The sequence below is a fragment of the Ursus arctos genome, unplaced genomic scaffold (genome assembly GCF_023065955.2).
Source record: "Ursus arctos isolate Adak ecotype North America unplaced genomic scaffold, UrsArc2.0 scaffold_3, whole genome shotgun sequence".
NCBI lineage: Eukaryota > Metazoa > Chordata > Mammalia > Carnivora > Ursidae > Ursus > Ursus arctos.
This window is the reverse complement of record NW_026622985.1, coordinates 101715775-101734869: the sequence shown is the minus strand read 5'-3', so window position 1 is coordinate 101734869 and position 19095 is coordinate 101715775. Positions and strand designations below refer to the sequence as shown.

The following is a 19095-nucleotide window of genomic DNA, read 5'->3' as shown; positions in this document are numbered from 1 at the left end:
AGAGCTAATCACAGTCTACTGTCGTTGTTTTACCAGTTAGAGTGGGGTATAGACAACTTACGTCCCTTTATGGCTTGTCTCCTCAGTTTATTGTAATTATCTTGAATATTTCCTCTGCATATATTTAGAAGTGCAACAGACAGTGTTATCATGTCTTCCTCAACTGTCAAACATAATTGACAAAACTCCAGAGAAGGAAAACTAGTCACTTTTACTTTCCACATTCTTTTCTCCTTCCTGATGTTTCAAAGTTCCTTCTTCCATCTTCTCCTTCTGTTTAAATAAGTTTATTTAGCAATTGTTTTAGAGCAGGTCTGCTGTAAACAAGGCTCTGTTTTCCCTTTTTTGAGAATGTCTTAATTTCCCTGTCATTCCTGAAGGATTTTTTTAATTTAAGATTTTTATTTCTTTATTTGTTGGGGGTGTGTGTGTGCACAAGCAGGGGGAGTGGCAGGGAGAGGGAAAAGCAGGCTCCTCGCTGAGCAAGGAGCCCAATGTGGGACTTGATCCCAGGACCCTGGGATCATGACCTGAGCCGAAGGCAGACGCCTTCGGCCAACTTAACCGCCTGAAGCATATTTTTGATGGGTATCTGGATTGGTAGATTTTCAGGATTCAGGGCTGATGGTTCCTTTCTTCTAGCACTTGAAGAATGTTGTGTGATTTCCTTGTGACCTCTGTGGTTTCTGATGGGAAATCCTTTCCGTTCAGATTGTTTTTCCCTCGTAGGTAAGGTGTCATTTTTCTCTGGCTGCTGTCAAGAATTTTTCTTTGCGTTTAGCTTTCAGAAGTTTAACTGTGTGTCTTGGAGGAGACTGGGTTTACCCTGTTCAGGGTGCTCAGCTTTGTGAATCTTTAGGTTTATATCTTTTGTCAAAGTTGAGTTTTCAGCCATCCTGTTTCTGAATGCCCTTTCAGCCCTGCCTTCCTTGTCTCCCCTTCTGGGACTCTGATGATATGAATGTTAGATCTTTTGTTACAGTCCCACACTCCCTGAGGCTCTGTCCTTTTTTTTTTTTTTTTCAGACTGTTTTCTCTGTTTTTGGAATTGGGTGATTTCTGTTTTTCTCCTACTTTACGGGTTTTTTCCTTGGTCCCTCGTCCTCCTATTGAGTGCTTCTACTTGAGCTGCTTACTTTGGTTATTGTATTTTTCAGTTATAATATTTCCATTTGGTTCTTTTTATATTTGTTTATTTGCTGAGATGTTCTATTTCTTTGCTAAACCTTCTAGATTCTCTTTTTTTTTCAAGTATGTTCATAATTGTTCATTCAAGCATTTTTATTATGGCTGCTTTACAGTCTTTGGCAGGTACTGCTAACATCTTCCAGCCTCAGCGTTAATGGCTACAGATTGAGATCTTCCCAGTCTTTTTTGGTATGACAACTGATTTTCTGTTGAAACCTGAACATTTTAGTATTCTGAGAGTCTGGATCTCCTTTAAACCTTGTGTTTTAACAGCTTTTTCTAACACTGCTATGCCAAGGTGTGTATGTGGGGGGTCTCTGTTACTAACATGGGGGTGGAAATCCAGGTTCTCCACTAGATTTCTGCTGACATCTGAGGGAAGGGGTCTTGTCCATATGTTGGGCAGGGTGGGTTGTAGGAGTTTGAACTCCCCATGTGGTCTCCATGGAGGTCTGACATGGGGGGTGGGTATACCACCCAGTGCCTACTTGACTGCTCTGCTGACCCTGGCAGGGTTAGGGAAGGTCAGGGGCCTCATTCCAGCTTCCTAAAAAAGGACGCCCAGGGTCCCCTTTGACCTTTGTTAGCACTGGTATGGGTGGGCTATGTTTTTTATTTTATTTTATTTTTTTTTTGGTGGTGTTTGATGGGAGGAGAGCCGTTCTTGTCTAAAATGTGCTAGGTCAGTCCCTTTCTGGCCCTCTGGCTGGAGAGAGGTAACCTCAGTCAGGGCTTCACCTGCCCTTGGTTCTCCCAGGTTGTTGACTCAGCTCCATTGTGAGGTGCACGAGGCCGAAGGACAGCCCAGGGCACCCTGCACATGTGGTTCCTCAGATTCCCTGGGAGCACAGCAGCCTGTCTCCTGTCCTCCCTTCACAGCCTTCGGTGCATATCATCTCCAGAGTTTTAGTTGTGCCTGGTGGAAAATGTAGGGGAAAGTACGTGTTCTCCATCTTCCTGGACGCAGGTCCTCTCTTTCTGGGGTTTTAGCTCCTCCGGTATGCCTTGGAGAGGAATTCAGAGACGACATCTAACCCCCAAGGCATGCATTGCTTTGGTTTTTATATCCAAGTGTCCAGTTTCTGCCTGCTCCCAGGAAAGCTTAGAAGCCAGTCTGGGGGTTCAGGGTCCCCCTCAGATTGCCTGTATATAACACCTTTATCAGTTGGCCAGCTGTTGTGACTGAGCCCTCCTCACAGACCCCAGAATCGACATAGCTCAGACTTTTATGCTCTTCAGATAATATATATATATATATATATATATATATAATATATATTTTATTGATGTTTTATTATTTTAAATTTTACAGATGAAAGCTTTTTATAGGAACTTCCTTTCATGCTCTTGATTTTTTTCTTTCCTGATAGATATTAAGACCACCCTTTTGGGAATGGCATGTTTAAACTACACTTATTTTCTAAATCCACAGTGCTAGGTATCATGCTAATATTGCAACAGTGCTTCCAATTGAGAATACTCCTGGGGATGGACCAATGGTTAACAGCCACATAAACATACAATTCATATGGGTGGTTTTTTAGTTGCTTTTGGCAAACGGATGATTCTTGCTTATTATTAAGTACATTTAGTCCTAAAGTAAGGGTAACGGTGACCGTGGAGTGGGTCTCCCTGTGGCGACCCATTCTCTGAATGCTATATTCAAGCAGAGCAGCTTAGAACAAGTTGCCATAGGAGGCCGGCCTGTTTGGTGAATTTTCCCATCAGCTTCCCTTTGGGGTAATGCCGTTGAGCCTTTTGAGATTTAGAAATGTTCCAACTGTTTGAATCTTGCCATTTGTAAGTGTAAAAAAAAATGTCCGATTTACATTTGAAAAAAGAATTCAAGTGTGTTCATGAAGGCAGCTTATATCTGCTGAGCCCTTCTTTTTATTCCCCAGAACATGTGGTTCTCAGCAAGTTCTGGACCTCCCTATACCACACTCACACGCACACATAAACAGGCATGGAGCCGTCCTGATTTGAAGATTTTGGTAATGTGTTTTTGAACAGGGCATAAAAATATATCTCTGTAATTACATGATATTTAGTGATTAGATAATTATGGATAATTGCATGGGGTAGTTCTAAGTGCTAAAGTGTTACCATAAGATCTAAAATGTACAAATTGCATAATAATTATTCTTGGGAGTTATTTGGTAATTCTGAGCATAATTATCATGTGATCTGCAGCGCATGTAATTAATGCATAATCACATGGATTTTGCCTTCATAACTACTTCGCTCTTGTTATAAAGCTCTTTGTCATAACATTTGAGTATAAATATAATGTAATTGGCTCCCAGATACAGCACATTAAGCCCCGTGATAATTGCCTTCACAGTAACAATACCCTTATTTCATTACAACTGTGTGGCTCCTCGGCAGCATGGAGTTAGAACGGCTTGCCCGAGATGTGGCGGTGGGCAGGCAGGCAAGCGGCTGAGTGATGGGTAAAATGTGCACACATCTGGGTCGAGAAGGTCTTTGCTGTGACCAGAGCCTTTCCGTGAGAAAGTTTGCATCTTTCACGGGGATAAATCCCTCTTCCAACTGAAACATGCACCTGGCTACAGCTCCTTGCGTCCAGCCACGGCACCACTGGGCCTTGTGCTTTTCATCCAGCAAAGCGCCCGTCCTTTGTCTGGTCTAGTTGTCTCAGAAGATGGGGACTTCTATAAGGAGAAGACCTTATTAATAAACCGCAGTGAGAGGGAGCCATGGGTTTTTGATGGCATTGAGTGCAAACTTTGAAATGGCAGCAACTTATCCTGAGACTGAAACAAGACCTTTGGCTCAACTTCTGAGTTGATAATGCAGCTTTTCAACTTTCCCCAGGCTTCACATGGCAGGACGACTACACCCAGCATGTGATGGCCCAGGAACTCTCAAACCTTCCCCACGCCTACCCACGACATCTGGAGGCTTCCGACACAGCCAGGTAAGCAAACCGCTCTCTGGCCGCAGCCCGTATCCACCAAGCTGGTTTTTATTTGATCCTATTGTCCTTGTGGTGTAGAGGGTCCGGAGGGTGGGAAAGTCCAATAAGGAGCAGATGGTGCTTTGCTTTCCACTGTGTCCTAGCCCTGGGGGTGCAAGATGCGTTGGCGTGACCCTCCGGACCAGGTGCCGTCCTCACTGATGGGCCTCCCAGTGGCCCTTCCCCTCCCTTTCCCAAGACCTTTGGAAAGCCCTGCATCTTCAGAACCTTGGCTGAAAGCAGAGAAGTCAAGATATCTCATTTCCCAGTAAGAATTTATGTTCACGTTAGTACAAAAAGCAGAATTAAGTCATGAACGTTTTCCTATTGCCAAAACATAGTGACCTATACTGAGCTGCATGTTTCACTCTGCAGCATCTCATTTCATCCTCACCGCACGCTCTGAGGGGCTCCTAATGCTTGTTCTGTTCTTGGAGGGAAGGGAATTGAGATGCAGGGAAGCTGGAAACTTAGTCCAAAGACGACCACAGGGAGCCAGTTGGGATTGTCTCATTCCTCAGCCGTGGTGCTAGATTCTTCGTTTATAGAATGTGAAAAGGGCCTTCCCCAAAGGTTTAGGGAAGTTTGGAAAGTCCATTTTTCCCCCTAAGAGAGAGACTATTCTGAAACTTCACTTAGAAGAATCTCAGTAACACAGAAATGCTGCTGTTCCTCTAAGAAGTTGAAATGCTAAGATCACCGCGAAGTTCATTTCCAAATCCAGCAGCGCGAGTGAGTGGACACCCGAAAGGACCTCGACACACCGACGACGCAGTCACCACGTTAGCTCTCTCACCAGCCAGACTGTGAGTTTCTGGAGGGTAGGAAACACGTCCTCTACTTCCTGTGTCTAGCCTGTCTACCTCGAATGCCTCCTTTGTCGGACAATATGCCATTATAGTCTGTGAGTGTGTGTAAGACTTCTCTGTAAGAAAAAACAACCAGGAACCAAAGTCAGGCTGTCTTGAATTTCCGTTTTTGTTTTGGATGATTGCACACTCTTCGCACTGGTCTTTACACTTGGGCATTTCAGTGCTGCCCACTGCTCCTTCCTTCTGAGTGAAGATTTAACTTCACTAACTGTGAAGCGCACTATCCCAGATGACCTTGAACTCCACCATGAGCGAAGAATAACTCCTTGTATGGACAAGGTGAGAGAGACCAGAGCATGGTATCTGTCACCCAAAGACCAGCATTTGCACACAAGGTAAGGCCGTTGAACAGACACCTAGATGACTACCTTCTTACCAGCATCAATATTGTCATTTTTTAAAATTGCCAGTTTTATCATGAAAAATGATAACTTATCTTTGTTGTTTTTTTTAATAAGTAAGATTAAAAATATTCATATTTGAGTTGGAATTTTCTTCTGTATGAGTTTCCTATGCATGATCTTTGTCCATATGAAAAGTATTTTTTGGGGCGCCTGGCTGGCTCAGTCGTTAAGCGTCTGCCTTCGGCTCAGGGCGTGATCCCAGCTTTCTGGGATCAAGCCCCACATCAGGCTCCTCCGCTGGGAGCCTGCTTCTTCCTCTCCCACTCCCCTGCTGTGTTCCCTCTCTCACTGGCTGTCTCTCTGTCAAATAAATAAATAAAATCTTTTTTAAAAAAAAGTATTTTTTGTGTTTTTCTGTTTTGTTTCAGTATAGAGCCTTTATATTTAAGGCTGGTAACTTTTCATTTATCATATTTTGTAGAAATATTTTTCTGGTCTGTACCATGGATGACACTCAGTACATTTGCTCATGAAAACAGAGTTCTCGTAGTCGTCTCGACGTTGGATTTTTAATTTCTGTCTTTGACAGGGTTGAACCTAAGTAAAACAATCATCCCAGCTCTAGAAGCAGAGCCCCATTTTGGGAAGACTTGATGGGATATTCCCAGATTCCTGTCGATCCTACTCCTGGCTCTGGCCCCTGAGGGACGGGTGTTCCTGGGCTGCGCAAGTTGGTCCCTGTGTCCTCAGGCTGAGGCTGGGTTTGTCCAGTGGGATTCATCCCAGCTTCGAGGGCAGAGCAGAGGGGGTCAGGATGGCAGTGGCACCTGGGCAGAGTGTCTGATCCCATGACCCCCTCTGTCCTCCCTCCTGTTGACCTGGTGGTTCTCCACGGTTATCCCTTCACTCCTCTCAGTCCTGCCTGCCTCTGTGAATAGTGTCCTGTTCAAGTACTCAGACCCCCTACTTTCGGATGTTTCCTGTTGGCACTCTGTCTGACGGACTGTCTCAGCGGCCAGGACAGGGGCACATGGCCCTGCTGTCGTCCTGGCTTTGTCTCTCCCTGCAGCTGGGGTCACAGTTAGACTGTTGTCATAGTACATACAGTGGTTTTCCCTCTTTTCACAAAATTTCTGCAAAACTTTCTTTAGCACTGAAATTATCTATTTCCTGGTGTACGTATTTTTTAAACTCTTCCTTTGAAGTGTATCTCCTAACACTTTCGTTGTCTCCCAAAACTATTGGTAAAATGTGCTCACAGTGTTTATTGTGTGGCATTGAGGCATTGGTATTTTTTAAAAATTTTTCATTATGTTACGCTAGTCACCACACAGCATATCCTTAGTTCTTGATGTAATGTTCCATGAGTCATTGTTTGCGTATAACACCTAGTGCTCCATGCAATACGTGTCCTCCTTATTACCCACCACCTGCCCAGCCCATCCCCCACCCGCCTCCCCTCTGAAGCCCGCAGTTTGTTTCCCAGAGTCCACAGTCTCTCATGGAGGCATTTGTATTTTTACAGAGAACGATCACCCCTTTCATAGGGATTTCCAAATTTGTTAACTTAGCATGATATTTAGAATTGCATTATAATTTAAAAAACCTTCCAGTGTACGTATAGTTGTCGCCCTTGTTATTTGTAATGTATTTATTTATGTATTTTTAAATGAGGCCCTATTCAATTTTTTTTTTAAGTTTCAGAAGTAGAGTTTAGTGATTCATCGGTTACATACAACACCCAGTGCTCATTCTATCAAGTGCCCTCCTTAATGCCCATCCCCCAGTTACCCCATCCCCCACCCAGCTCCCCTCCAGCAACCCACAGGTTGTGCCCTATTTTTAACATGATTTTTAAAATTAATTATCTTTGGATTTTCTTACTTCTACTATCCTTATACCTAGTGTTTTTTCTTCTTTTTTTTAAGAACCATTGGTTTTGTTTTTTTATAAAGATTTTATTTATTTATTTGAGAGAGTGAGAGAGAGAGAGCGCGTGGAAGAGTAGGGGGAGGGGCAGAGGAAGAGGGAGAAGCGGACTTCCCCCTGAGCAGGGAACCCCACATGGGTCTCCATCCCCGGACCCTGGGATTATGACCTGAGCCAAAGGCAGAGGCTTAACCGACTGAGCCACCCAGCACCCTAGACCTGTCGATTTTTAATAAAACTTCTTGAATTGAACGTTTTGTTCATGCTTTTATTTATTCATTTTTTAAAACGAATGAAGTTGCACAAGTCTGTACATTAGCTTTTGAGCATTGATTTGGCCCCGTCCTGGGCCTGATGTATTCTCATTCACTTTTGTTCTACGTTTTCTGTAATTGTGACTTTATACCCTTTGGAAAGAGCTAGTGTCCAGTTTTTCTTATTTGTGTTGTTTTTAAACTTCAGTGCCTAGTTTTACTTCATTTTAGCAGATGTGACCTGTTCAGTTTTTACTTTCAGGAGATTTTGAGGTTTTCTCGGTGGCCTCGTTTGTACGATCTCATTACTGATTTTCAATGGGTACTTTAAAAAGATGTTGTAGCCACTATTTGCAGGGTACAGATTTTTACACATAGTTTATAATTTTATATGGTTTATAATATGTCCTTAATTATATTTTGACTTATTGAAATTTCTCAGACAGAAACTGTTTCTATAAATTTTCCTTTTGTTGTTAATATATTTTTTATTTTTAATAATTTTTTTATTATATTATGTTAGTCACCATACAGTACACCCCTAGTTTTTGATGTAAAGTTCCATGATTCATTAGTTGTGTATAACACCCAGTGCACCATGCAGTACGTGCCCTCCTCACTACCCATCACCGGCCTATCCCATCCCCCACCCCCCTCCCCTCTGACGTTGTCAATATATTTTGCCTTAAGCACTGTGAGGCTCTGACCTCAGGCACGTAAAGGTTGCTGGGCCACATCTTTCTTGGCAATTGCTGTACCCACAGTCACTTCCAAAGCATGCCTTGGTTGCTTTTAATGCTTTTTACCTTGGATTCCATTTTTCTAAAATCAGTAACTGCCATTCCTGTTTTCTCTCTTTTTATTTGCTGCCTAATGAATCTGGCCGTCCGTTAAAATTTCGCTTCTTGGGCTCTATTTTATATGCAGCTTTCCTGAGCAATGTCAGGTGGCACTTTTACAGCCCCTGGGCAGCTCGGTGTGGCACTGGTGCCGTGCCCGCTTCCTTCTCCTCTGTGGAGTGTGACTGGCTTGCTTTTGTTGTCTTCAGTGTCTGGAGCTGTCTGACTTTACATTCAGTTTGTAAGCACCACCTTTTGGGCTTGCGGATACTTTCAGAGTGCAGGTTTATGTCCCTGAAGAAGTCGGTGTCCTCTGATCGCCCCATCTGAGATAAGGACGTTATCACGCTCTGCCTTCTTTCCCCTGGCGCCTCTCCTAGTGCTGCTTCTGGCCTGGAGACCGCCAGCACCTGACATGTGCCTTTCACAGGGCTGACCTTTGGTCGATATTTGTTGAATCGGTGAAGGAAGGACAGAACGAATGGACTCCTGATGCTTTTGAATTACTCTCTGGGTACCTACACCAACCAGGAGTCCTTCCTCGCTGTCTTCACTCCACAGGGCAAGCGTATCCTGGATGTGCTCATAGAGCATTCTGTCCTTGCTAGATTTGTAAGCATCCACAGTTGGCCAGGGATACACTCGGCATGCTTCATCCAAGACAGGTGACCTTTGGAGAAATTAACCTGCCCGGATGAGGTCAGAATCGTCTTCAGGATGCCCAGCCCCACTCTTGTCCTGACGAGAGTAAGCACTACATGTGAAAGCCAGAAAGTGGGCCCAGCAGTAATTACAGATCCCAAACCTAAGGAACAGAGGGGGAGTGTGAAGAGTCCCTGAGAACCGAAGCCTGCCCTCCGCCGATGCTCTGAGGGCAGGAGGCCAGCAGTGCGTCCGGGGCACAAGACTGTGCTCAGAAGCATCATATCAAGGGGCTTTGAAGGCCGTATGTGGAGAGTAAACTGTTGTTAAGCACGGTCACCATTACTGAGAAAGGAGTGAACACCAGGTTCACTGTGTGCTCTCTGTAAAGATTTGGTTCCTAGCTTGGGTTTTTTTTCTTTAGCAAATTGGGTGACAACTGAAAGCATCTCGTATTATTTGGAGCCAGACGACCAGAGCGTGCAAGTGGACGAGGGAGTTGTAAAGTCCGACGTGAATAACATTTTTAGTGTTTTTGAAGTGGAAGCTATGTACTTATGAAGTTTTGACCTACTTCAAGCTGAATGGCAGACGAAGCCCATTTGCGACCCGGATCCAGGGTTGGCCACGCTCATCACTCTGACGCCGTGGAGCGCCACAAGTAAACCCACCAGCCACAGACACACCGGAAGACGAGTGAGACAATGTAGAGGCGCTTTTATGAGGTTAGCAGTTAGTGCGAGAAAAGACAAACTACCGGAGAATTAAACTGACTTCAGTTAAAGTACAGCATGACCCCACGGAACACAGGATTTCATCCATTCTGTGATGGTCCAGGAAACTCTAGCCAGGAATGGAGATCGAAGAACCGTGAAGTCCTCCTCATCGGCACACGTGTGAGGTCTGATGTGGTAGCTTGAAAGGGCATTTGAAATAAAAACCAGACAAGTTTATCAACTGAGATAATTAAACACAAGTAAGATTTTCTTTAAGTCCCAGATTTTATGAAATACGTACAAATACCACACCTAACATTAGGGATCCGTTCTTGAAAATCAGACTTCCTACAGGGAAAACTAGCTGGGATCCTGTTCTCTAATACTTTGCGTGGGAAATCTATAATGAGTCACATACCCACCTAAACCCCCAATAATTTCCTGAAGTGTCAAAATCACACTAAAGACCCACATGTAAGTAACAAACTGTCGTGTTTACATAAACTACTTAAGATACTGTTTTCTGGTCACTAACAGTAGTTATGGTTATTAGCAAATTGAGCATTTTATTTGCAGTAACACAGCCTACAAGACATGCACACAGACCAGACACAAACGCAGACGCACACACAGACACACACACAGACGTACGGACATAACCAGAAGCACACAGATACATACACATAGACACACACGCACACACACACACACAAGCAGACACATATGTAGACACACACGGGACCCTGAGTGGGGGAAAGTCCCTGTGTTCTCAGGCTGCAGGCTGTGCCCCCCCGGTCCCACACTTACGGCTTCTTCTAAGGCCTGACCGCTGTGTTTGGGGACCTGATGGCCCTCCTGTCGGCACATCAGAACACCGTATTTCTAGAATTGCCATGAAACTTTATCATAGTAGGTACACTTATAAGTAAAAATGAAAATCAAATGATTGCTTAAAAGCAAAGTATCTCCAAATAAAAAAATCAGCACAGAGAGGATGGGAAGAAATGAAAAACCCAACAGATGAGCCCGTCCCCCTCGCGTGCGCTGTTTTTCTAAACCTTGTACTGACATTGGGTAAGCTGTGCCGTTTTTCTAGCAGTCTGGGGTATTTTTGTTCAACATCAAGGGTACTTCTGGCAGATAATTAAAAAAATACAAATTTAAAACCCAGTATTTACTTACATGAAGGTCAAATGCATTTAGTATGCGAAAAACAGCACGCACATATATTGCCATGTAAATGTCAGAGCTATAATTGCTTACAGTTATTTGTTATTCAGAAATCAGCTGCCGCATTTACGAACATCCCCTGCGGAGACACAGTTTGAGACCGCACAGAGTTGCCATAGGAAACACGTCCGGTTCTTTCTACGCAAACTGAGTTTGTGCTGTCGAAGAGACTTAACACACACTGGGAGAACTGTGTTTTATATGACTTAAAAACTCATTTTCTTAAAAAACAAGGGAGTAAGACATTTTTCTTTCAAATCAGTCCATAATTTGATCACCCCCAGTACACCACAATTATCAGTTTTGTTATCCTGAAGTCACTTTCGCTGATAACAGTTTTTAGATTTCCCAGGAAAAGTGTCACTTAACAGGTTAATAACGTGATGTGCTAGCATTTTGGGCTAACTCTGCATTAACTTGGAATTTAATGGGTGTATCTGAGTTCATTCAGTCCACACGTACTCTCAGTGGCTGCTGAGTTAGGCTCTGGGTAAATTCTGGGGTTGGAGCAGAGAACAAGAATACAGAGAAACATGACCCCTTCTCTCAAGCAGCTTACATTCTAGTGAAAGGATATCTAGCAACAAAAAGCACATAGCAAATAAAGAAGGTAATTTCAGCTGGTAATAAACGCTGTAAAGACCATATTTTAGGGTGATCTGATGAACAAGGACTGCGGTGTACCTCTGATTGGATGGTCGGGGCAGGCGTCTCCAAGCCACGTGGTGAATGAATGCCCAGGGAAGTAGGGTGTGACTGGGGCTTTTACCGGTAAGTGATGGGACCTGGGGCACTTCTTCCAGAGGCCCCATGGCTTCCAGGCAGTGGAGGGGAGAGGCAAGAGCGCAGGCTCCGTCTGCCACCCCGGCCGCCCACGCGTGAGTGCACGTGACCTAGAAGAGGCAGCGGTACAGGTAGGAGACGTGGATGGATACGGGGCGAATTTCCAGGTCAGCCCGAAGGAGTGTGTGGATGTGCGGGTAAGGAAGAGAGAAAGCAAAGGGTCACACTGAAGTCTGTGGTCTACGGCCAGAGCGGCGTGTGGTGGTGTTGCCGCCGGCAGGGATGAACGGTCAGTGGGCGTAGCGGGGCCAGCCGTAGACAGCACAGCAGAGGAGGAAAAATAAACTGGGAGGAGAACTTGTGAGGAGACGGTTTGGGACGTTCTCAGCTTCTCCAGATCGCGTGAGATGCCAGGATTGGGAATTCACTGTCAGGCAAGCCCTTCTCAGGGATCCAGAGGTCAGAGTGTTTGCAACACACAGGGGTCTCCGCACAGAGTGTCTTGCGGTGTGCTTTCCTGCCCCATTTAGGACGCATCTTGGCCCTTTGGGGACGGGTGACCTGCACACGCAGAGGTGTCCGTGGGCTGGGAAGTTCTCGCCCGTGGGTCCAGGCTGCGAGAGGGGTGGCTCTTCACAGCCAGGGTAATGAGAGGAAAGGGAGCTAATCCAGATGGGAAGCCAGTGAAGGACAGGATGAGTTCCAGCGTCTGTGTCCTGGAACCTGTTGAGACCTGTGGCCCTGACCTTCTGCTGGTAGCAGTGCTACTTAGCCGCTTCCTCTGCACCTCTGGTTTGGGCCAAACATCTGGCTTCAGAACCAGCGACGCTTCCGTCTCGCCACCCTGTGGAAAACAGAGAGTATCCTCTCTGTCATTCCAGCCTCCAGCCTGTCTGCCAGGCACGGCCCATGTGCTTAGAAGGTGATCCGTACTTGGTGGTCTTGACAGCACCACAACGTGGAAACATACGGCACCGCCTTCGTTTCCTGCTGTGACAGATCACAAACTTAGCAGTTTCCATGGTTCCGTGGCTCAGAAGCCCCACCTGGGCCTCACCGAGCTTTACCCAGGTGTCGCAGGGCCGGCCCCTTCTTGAGGGCCAGATGAGGAATGTTTCCTCCCTTTTGCATTCTTTGGCTGGTGGCCTGTCCTCCCTCAGGGCTGGAAGTCTTCCTCCACGGCATCACTCTGACACCCCCTTCCGCCTCCTCGTCATCTTTTAAGGACCTGTGATCACACGGGGCCACCAGGGTAACCCAAGATCATCTCCCTGTCTTAGAGTCAGATGACTATGGACCTCGTGCCTCCTGCCACCTGCCTGCCCTTGTGCCTTGGCACCCAGGGTCCCAGGTTCTGGGAGTCGGGAGTGGTGTCTCAGGGTCAGTCTCTGCCGTGAGCACCAAACCACTCACCGGGTGTTTCCTGCAGAGGCGCTCTGAACAGTTGCGCATATGGGGTATTTGCTGAGGTTTTGAGAGGTGGTGGGACCCGGGAGGGCTCGATTCCGGGGCTCTTTCTACTCTGTGGCGCTGTGCCTCCCATCACTGTGTGACTCCCACCTGCCCTGATTGTAACGAGGTCAGCTCTCAGTTCTGCGGCCTCGACCTCCACTCCCGGCTGCCAAGGCTCTGTGTGAGCCTGTCCTTGCCCAGACCTCAGACCTGTTCTTGGCTCTTTGTTTTGTTTTTGCCTCCTCTGCCTGTGTCCCACCCCCCGCCCCAACCATTCCGCCTCCCTAGACCCCGGGCCCCGTTCCATGTAGACTTTGTGCCCCTGGGCCGCTGCATACCCCCGGCTCTCTGCCTCTCAGATTGGACTTGCAGTAAGTGCTGGCTGTTACACGTCTGTCTGTTAGCTTGTCTCCCGTCCGCGGTGCTCAGAGGGGTCATGCTGAGAACGTGCTCGAGGCCTGGCCTTCTCTAGGGGTCACTCATCAGGGCCGCACGATGGCTCTGAGGCGCGTCAGAGCACCAGGCTCAGGGAGATGCGTAGGAGAGTGAAGCCCGTGGCTGATGTGCGCCAAGGAGGCAGGACCTCCCCCTCCGGCCGCGAGCCCTGTGTCCTTGCTCAGGCGCTGTGGCCGTCCCACGTGCGTTTCGCTCGTGTGAAACAGATGCCCGGGACACTCCTCACCGTGAACAAACGTGTGACGGGCTCATGGTTTGCTTTTGCTTTTCAGGACCTCAAAGCTGAGTGTGGATAAGGACAGGAGGTACAGTCTGCAGGAGGACAGCGCCCTGGCCAAGGCTGTTCAGCGCTACCTGCCGTACCTGCAGGCCCTGTCCCAGGCTGCTGCTCCGAACATGCGCCCCAGGACAAGGCCCGACACACCAGCAGCTCAGGTGACCCTCGTAGCTTGCTCTGTGGGCTGGGGCGTGTCTCTGACCTGCCGCATGCAGTTTTCTCTGTGTGAACACACAGGGCCGACTTCCTAAGTCCTTGGGGTTTCCTGGTTCCTCTCATGTCTTGTGTGGGTCAGGGCGCGTGCAGGAAATGGCCCTGGACCCACCTACAGGTGCACCACATGCTCACAAGTCCAGCAGTGGCGGCCCACCCACCGTCAGTGCTGAGCCCATCAGTGGTCTGGGTCCCTTAGGGGTGAGGTCTTCAGGGTGTCTTCTTTGGGGCAGGCACGGGAGCTCTGGAAAGCCCACCATCAAATACAGACGTGACGCCTAGAGGAAGCAGAGAGGGTGTTTCCGCCCTTTAAGGGAAGGGCCCACCGTCACCCCCTGGACCAGGACAGCAGTGGGCACGCAGCTGTGAGGGAGGAGCACGAGAGGACCCTGAACTTGGCTGGAATTAGGTGGGCGCAGGGTGGCCAGCTGTCCTAGTGTGCTGGGCCTGTGCTGCAGTCACACTGCAGGTCTCGCCTCTCAGGAAGCCTCTCCGGCCTGGGCAGGCATCCCATGTGGTGCAGAGCGTCTGGGCACCGCGCTCTTGGCGGGAAGTTCATTTTATACCAACACTAAAGCGGCCCTCAAGCCATTTGAGGATGTTCAAAAGAACATTTTAAAGAAACAACTAGAAATCTCAGCTTCTTCGATGGAAGCTAAACGGGAGTTGCCAGGTTTTGACTCACCTGGAAAGAGCAGGCACAGGGCCCTAGTGACCGTCAGAGCCAGGGCCCTCACGCGTCCCAGGAAGGGGGTTTGGGCAATGTGGTGAAGTCCAGGGTGATCGTGGGCATATCTCGCCCGGTGCACATGCTGCTTTTTTAGTTATGTCCACTGGGATTTGACATCTTTTCCTTGCTGTGACTGATGCCCGGCTGATGAAGGTCCTCTTCCTCTGAGGCCCTGCTGGGGCTTCATCAGAAGATGGCTGTGGCTCTGGGAAATATGGGGGAAGCAGCGCGGGTCCCCTTTTTGATTATTTTCCTGTTGAGAAGCCACTGAAATCCTTGAAGCCCACTCTGGGCTGGGATTCTGGGTAGCGCCCCCACAAGTTCCTTTAGAGGGCCCACTGCTGGTGAGGCCTGGGAGTGGACTGACTTCGAGTAGGTACGTCAGAACCAGGTGCGCGTTCTCCTGGGTGCTGCGACCCTGCAAGTTCGGTGTGGTCAAGTTAGGTGTGGGCTGGGAGCTCCGCCACAATCATCTTTCCACCCTGGGTCGTGGGAATGTGTTTGCCCAGCTCTTGGCATCTACCCTGATAGTGGAGGTCTTCCTTCAGCCCTCACAGGTGAGCCCCTAGCGGGAGAGAGTAAGGTCATGCCAGGAGGGCCCACACGCAGCGCTTGGCCCAAGCCCACTCTGGCCTGGACCCTTGGCCAGCTTCTCAACGTGGACCTTAACCCTGGTGGAGCTGGGGCCACTTAGCACATTGTTTTAAATGTTAAGATTTTTTACTCATTCGCTGATACTGACTAAGCACTTTCTATGAGCCAGACGCTCAGCTGGATGCTGTGGGGTGAAAGATGGGATTGTCCCCCCTTTTCCTGGGGCAGACGTGGTAGGCGAGATGCCTGACACCCTCGAGCAAATTCAAAACCAGCTCCCACCAGTGCTGTGTGGCCTTGGGGAAGCTGCTCTTCAGCCTCTCTGCCCCGGGGCCCCTGGCTGTGAAGTTGGGCATAACGTCCAAGACAGCGCATGTCGGGCTTTCAGGGAAGGCCTCAATTAATAGTAGTTATTACTTCTCATCGTAAACAGTCCTCAGAAACAGTGAAAGTAGGTCAGTATCTGGAAACCATCTGCTGATTCTTGGTGGTGTCCCCACCTCCTGAGGAGAACGGGGGTACAGCTGTGCTCGACAGCGCCAGTTCTGTCTGTGCTCCAGCACCGCACAGCCCCGCAGGCCGGTCTCACTTGTTCACTTACTCCCCCGCACACTGGAAAACCAGCATGTCCCCCAGTGCTGAAGATGGGTAGTTTAAGTACATACAAACCCAAAAGCATTGTTTCGTCTGCCTCCCTTGTCCCCTGATGTGTCTTTATCAAAAGGGACATAAAGCTTCATGCTCAGCCTTGGCTTCTACTTGGGCTTCTGGGCTTTGGTAATGCAGACATTGCCTCGTGTCCCTACGTGTTGGACCCAGAGTTGGTTGTGGAGGAGGGAAGGGCAAGAGAGTCGTTAACAGTTCCCAAGACTCGGAATACTAGGAAGACGCTTGAATGAGACAATCAGCTGAGATTTCTCTGGAAGGAGGTTCACCACGTTCCCCTAACCTAAGTCCAGTGCCTTTTCCGCTGGTTCCAGAGACCGAGAAGGAAGGTGTGTGGGCTCCAGGGCAGCACCTCACCTCTGTCCCACAGGACGTTGGCAAAGCTCATCGGCTGTCCCCATTGGTGCAGTGGGAGCTCAGCGTTCATTCTGAATCCAGCACCATGTTTCCCCTTCAGTGTGGTCATCACTCACCTAACCTTGCACTAAAATGAGAGTCAAGTTTAGAATAGACTGTGCTCCCTGGACATGGAGGGGCATGGAATGCACCTGGATTCTCTGCTGTATTGCCTCGCGGTTAGCGCCGTGCTATGAGTAACCCGAGAGCGTGACATCAGGATCAGAAATCAACTGCAGCCAACTGTGGAGGCTTGTGAAGTGGGACTTAGATGCACGCGGTCTGTGCCGGGAGTGTTGGGCGGGGCCGTGGCCATGCCACAAGAGGTGGCTAAGAGCAGCTCCTGGGGACTCTTGGGGTGGTTCCAGGGCACGAGCTCCCAAGTGGTGCATAACTGCCAGATCCGCCTCAGTGGATCCTGTTAGGCCTGAGGTGGTGGTGTGGCTGCACGAATCTGTAGCCTCCTTACAGTGGCCAGTAGGGTTTGCTGCAGTGTCTTTCTAGCCCAGGCTCCCGTACACTGATTCTACGCTGAACATCTGGACACACATCCTGGGATTGCTCTCAAGGCAGCCTTCCCACTCCGGAAGAAAGTGTGACTGATGTCTTTGCATGGACCCTAATTCCTTTGAAAGCCTATGACTGAGATGTGGGGCCATTGCCTCTGACTACTGTAGGGCCACTGGAGGGATAGGGACAGGTGGCCTCCATCCCTGCCTGCACTGCATTTCAGAAGAGAGAAATGGGAGAGCGGGGCTGGCGCTGATCTCACCACACATTCCATCCACTTGTCACCACCAAGTTTGGCTTCCATAGTCCCTAAACACCCACGCAGTAGGAGGGCCATCCACCACAGTTTGTTTGGGCACTTTCCCTCACAGATGTCCCAGTTTGAATCATGGATTCTGCGGCCATCCTACCACATGGCCCTTTTAGCACCCCACTCACAAGGATTATTTAGCAAATGAGCACTTGGAGAAGAAAAGGAAATGAGCACTTGGTGGCATTTTTGGCTTAGGCTTTTTTCTTCTATGCTGAAATAGATGCTTCTCAGTATTAAAAAATGCAAGGAAAACCTAGAACATGTTATTTTCTCCGTCCTATGTCATCTTTCTAATGAACAAAGATTGGATAAAGCAAAAGAAGTCCCTGATCAGATGTTACCAAAGCTACCGTGCAGACTTTTTTGCCACAAAAGTACAGCCAGCCACGGCTTTGAGCAGTGTTTTCTGATCTCTGCCCCTTTCAAGTGATGAAAATCTAAGTTGGAAATTTAAGTTTTATACACCCATGATCTTTCAAGGTGCAACCAATTTCCAATGAATTATTTTATAAATAATCTTTTTTCTATGTATCTTCAAAAATCTACCTCTAGCACAGAGTGAGGGAAACATTGTGAATTGATTACCTTGAGAGGCTTGAATACGAATTACTGCCTAACCGAAGCGGCACTGCTGCTCTGACGCACGGGTGAGCTCTTCTCGCTCGGTCGGTGTCATCATTCCCCGTGTGCTGTCAGGGGTGGACGCAGCTCCTGCTTTCATTGACCACGGCAGCACTGGGTAAATGTCCTTGTCATCACTACAGAGAACACAGGAAGTTCTCAACTTGCACAGTGCTGTTGAGGAGGTTAAAACCAAAATTCATCACTTGGAAACGCTGTGAATTAACTGATTTATTTTGGAAACATCATGTCAGCATTGTTAATGTTCAACAGTGCCGGGGTTAGAAAGGTAAACCCTAGTCCTGCTGCTGGGACCTCACAAGTCCTCCCAGGTAAGGAAGACGTGCAGATACAGTTAAGGATGGAGCAGTGTTGTAGTGCAGGAAATGCGCAAAATAACAGAACTGTGAGTCAGTGAGTGGGTCAGTGAGCGCTTCTTGGGACGGGTACTGGAGGAGCAACTAGAAGTCACCAGGTGGACTCAACAGGCAGAATGTCGGGATACCACCCTAATCCCCCCTGAACAACATGAACAGGCCAGGTGAGCTACCAATCCTAGCTTTTAGAAAACCCCTTGGCTTGCTGATGATACAAAGAAACCCAAATGGACTGAAATCCAAAAAGTAATGAGGTCATTCTAGGGGAGAAGGGACCCCACTACTTTCATACAGGCTGCAACAGTAGGAAGGGAACCAGCTGTAGGAGGGATGGGAAGAGCACGGTCCCCAACTTTAAGGAATTGGCATGAGGGATAGGAGCCCCAGCAGCAGCTGCACAGAGCACTGAGTATATGAGAAGACTGTATACTGCAGGGGGAGAACGGGAGCACCAGACCCTTCTGAGCACTCCTCAGCAGCCTTCTGGAGGCTTGGGCCAAGGCAGAGTGGTAAAGGAAGATCTACCCTATGGGAAGCAGAAAGGTGGGTCCACAAATTGCTATTGGCTGTAAATCAGAGACCGCTCCCGTGCTCAGAACAGTGTCTGCAAAGCATAAAGCCATCCTCAGAGTCGCAGTAGGGCTTAGAGCCCAGCACTGCTGAAGAAAAGGCTTGATCCCACCCTCAACATAACTGTAGCCGGTAGTTACTGA

At 48.1% G+C, this 19095-nt stretch overlaps 1 protein-coding gene across 1 annotated transcript in view; it reads left to right on the top strand.

The window, feature by feature from the left end:
• Positions 1-19095, top strand: part of PTPRN2 (protein tyrosine phosphatase receptor type N2) — a 742666-nt gene that overhangs the window by 208452 nt on the left and 515119 nt on the right. The window contains exons 4-5 of the mRNA XM_057304523.1: positions 4027-4129; positions 13958-14120. Coding sequence (XP_057160506.1) covers positions 4027-4129; positions 13958-14120 — 266 coding nt within the window. The remainder of the gene's footprint in view (positions 1-4026; positions 4130-13957; positions 14121-19095) is intronic.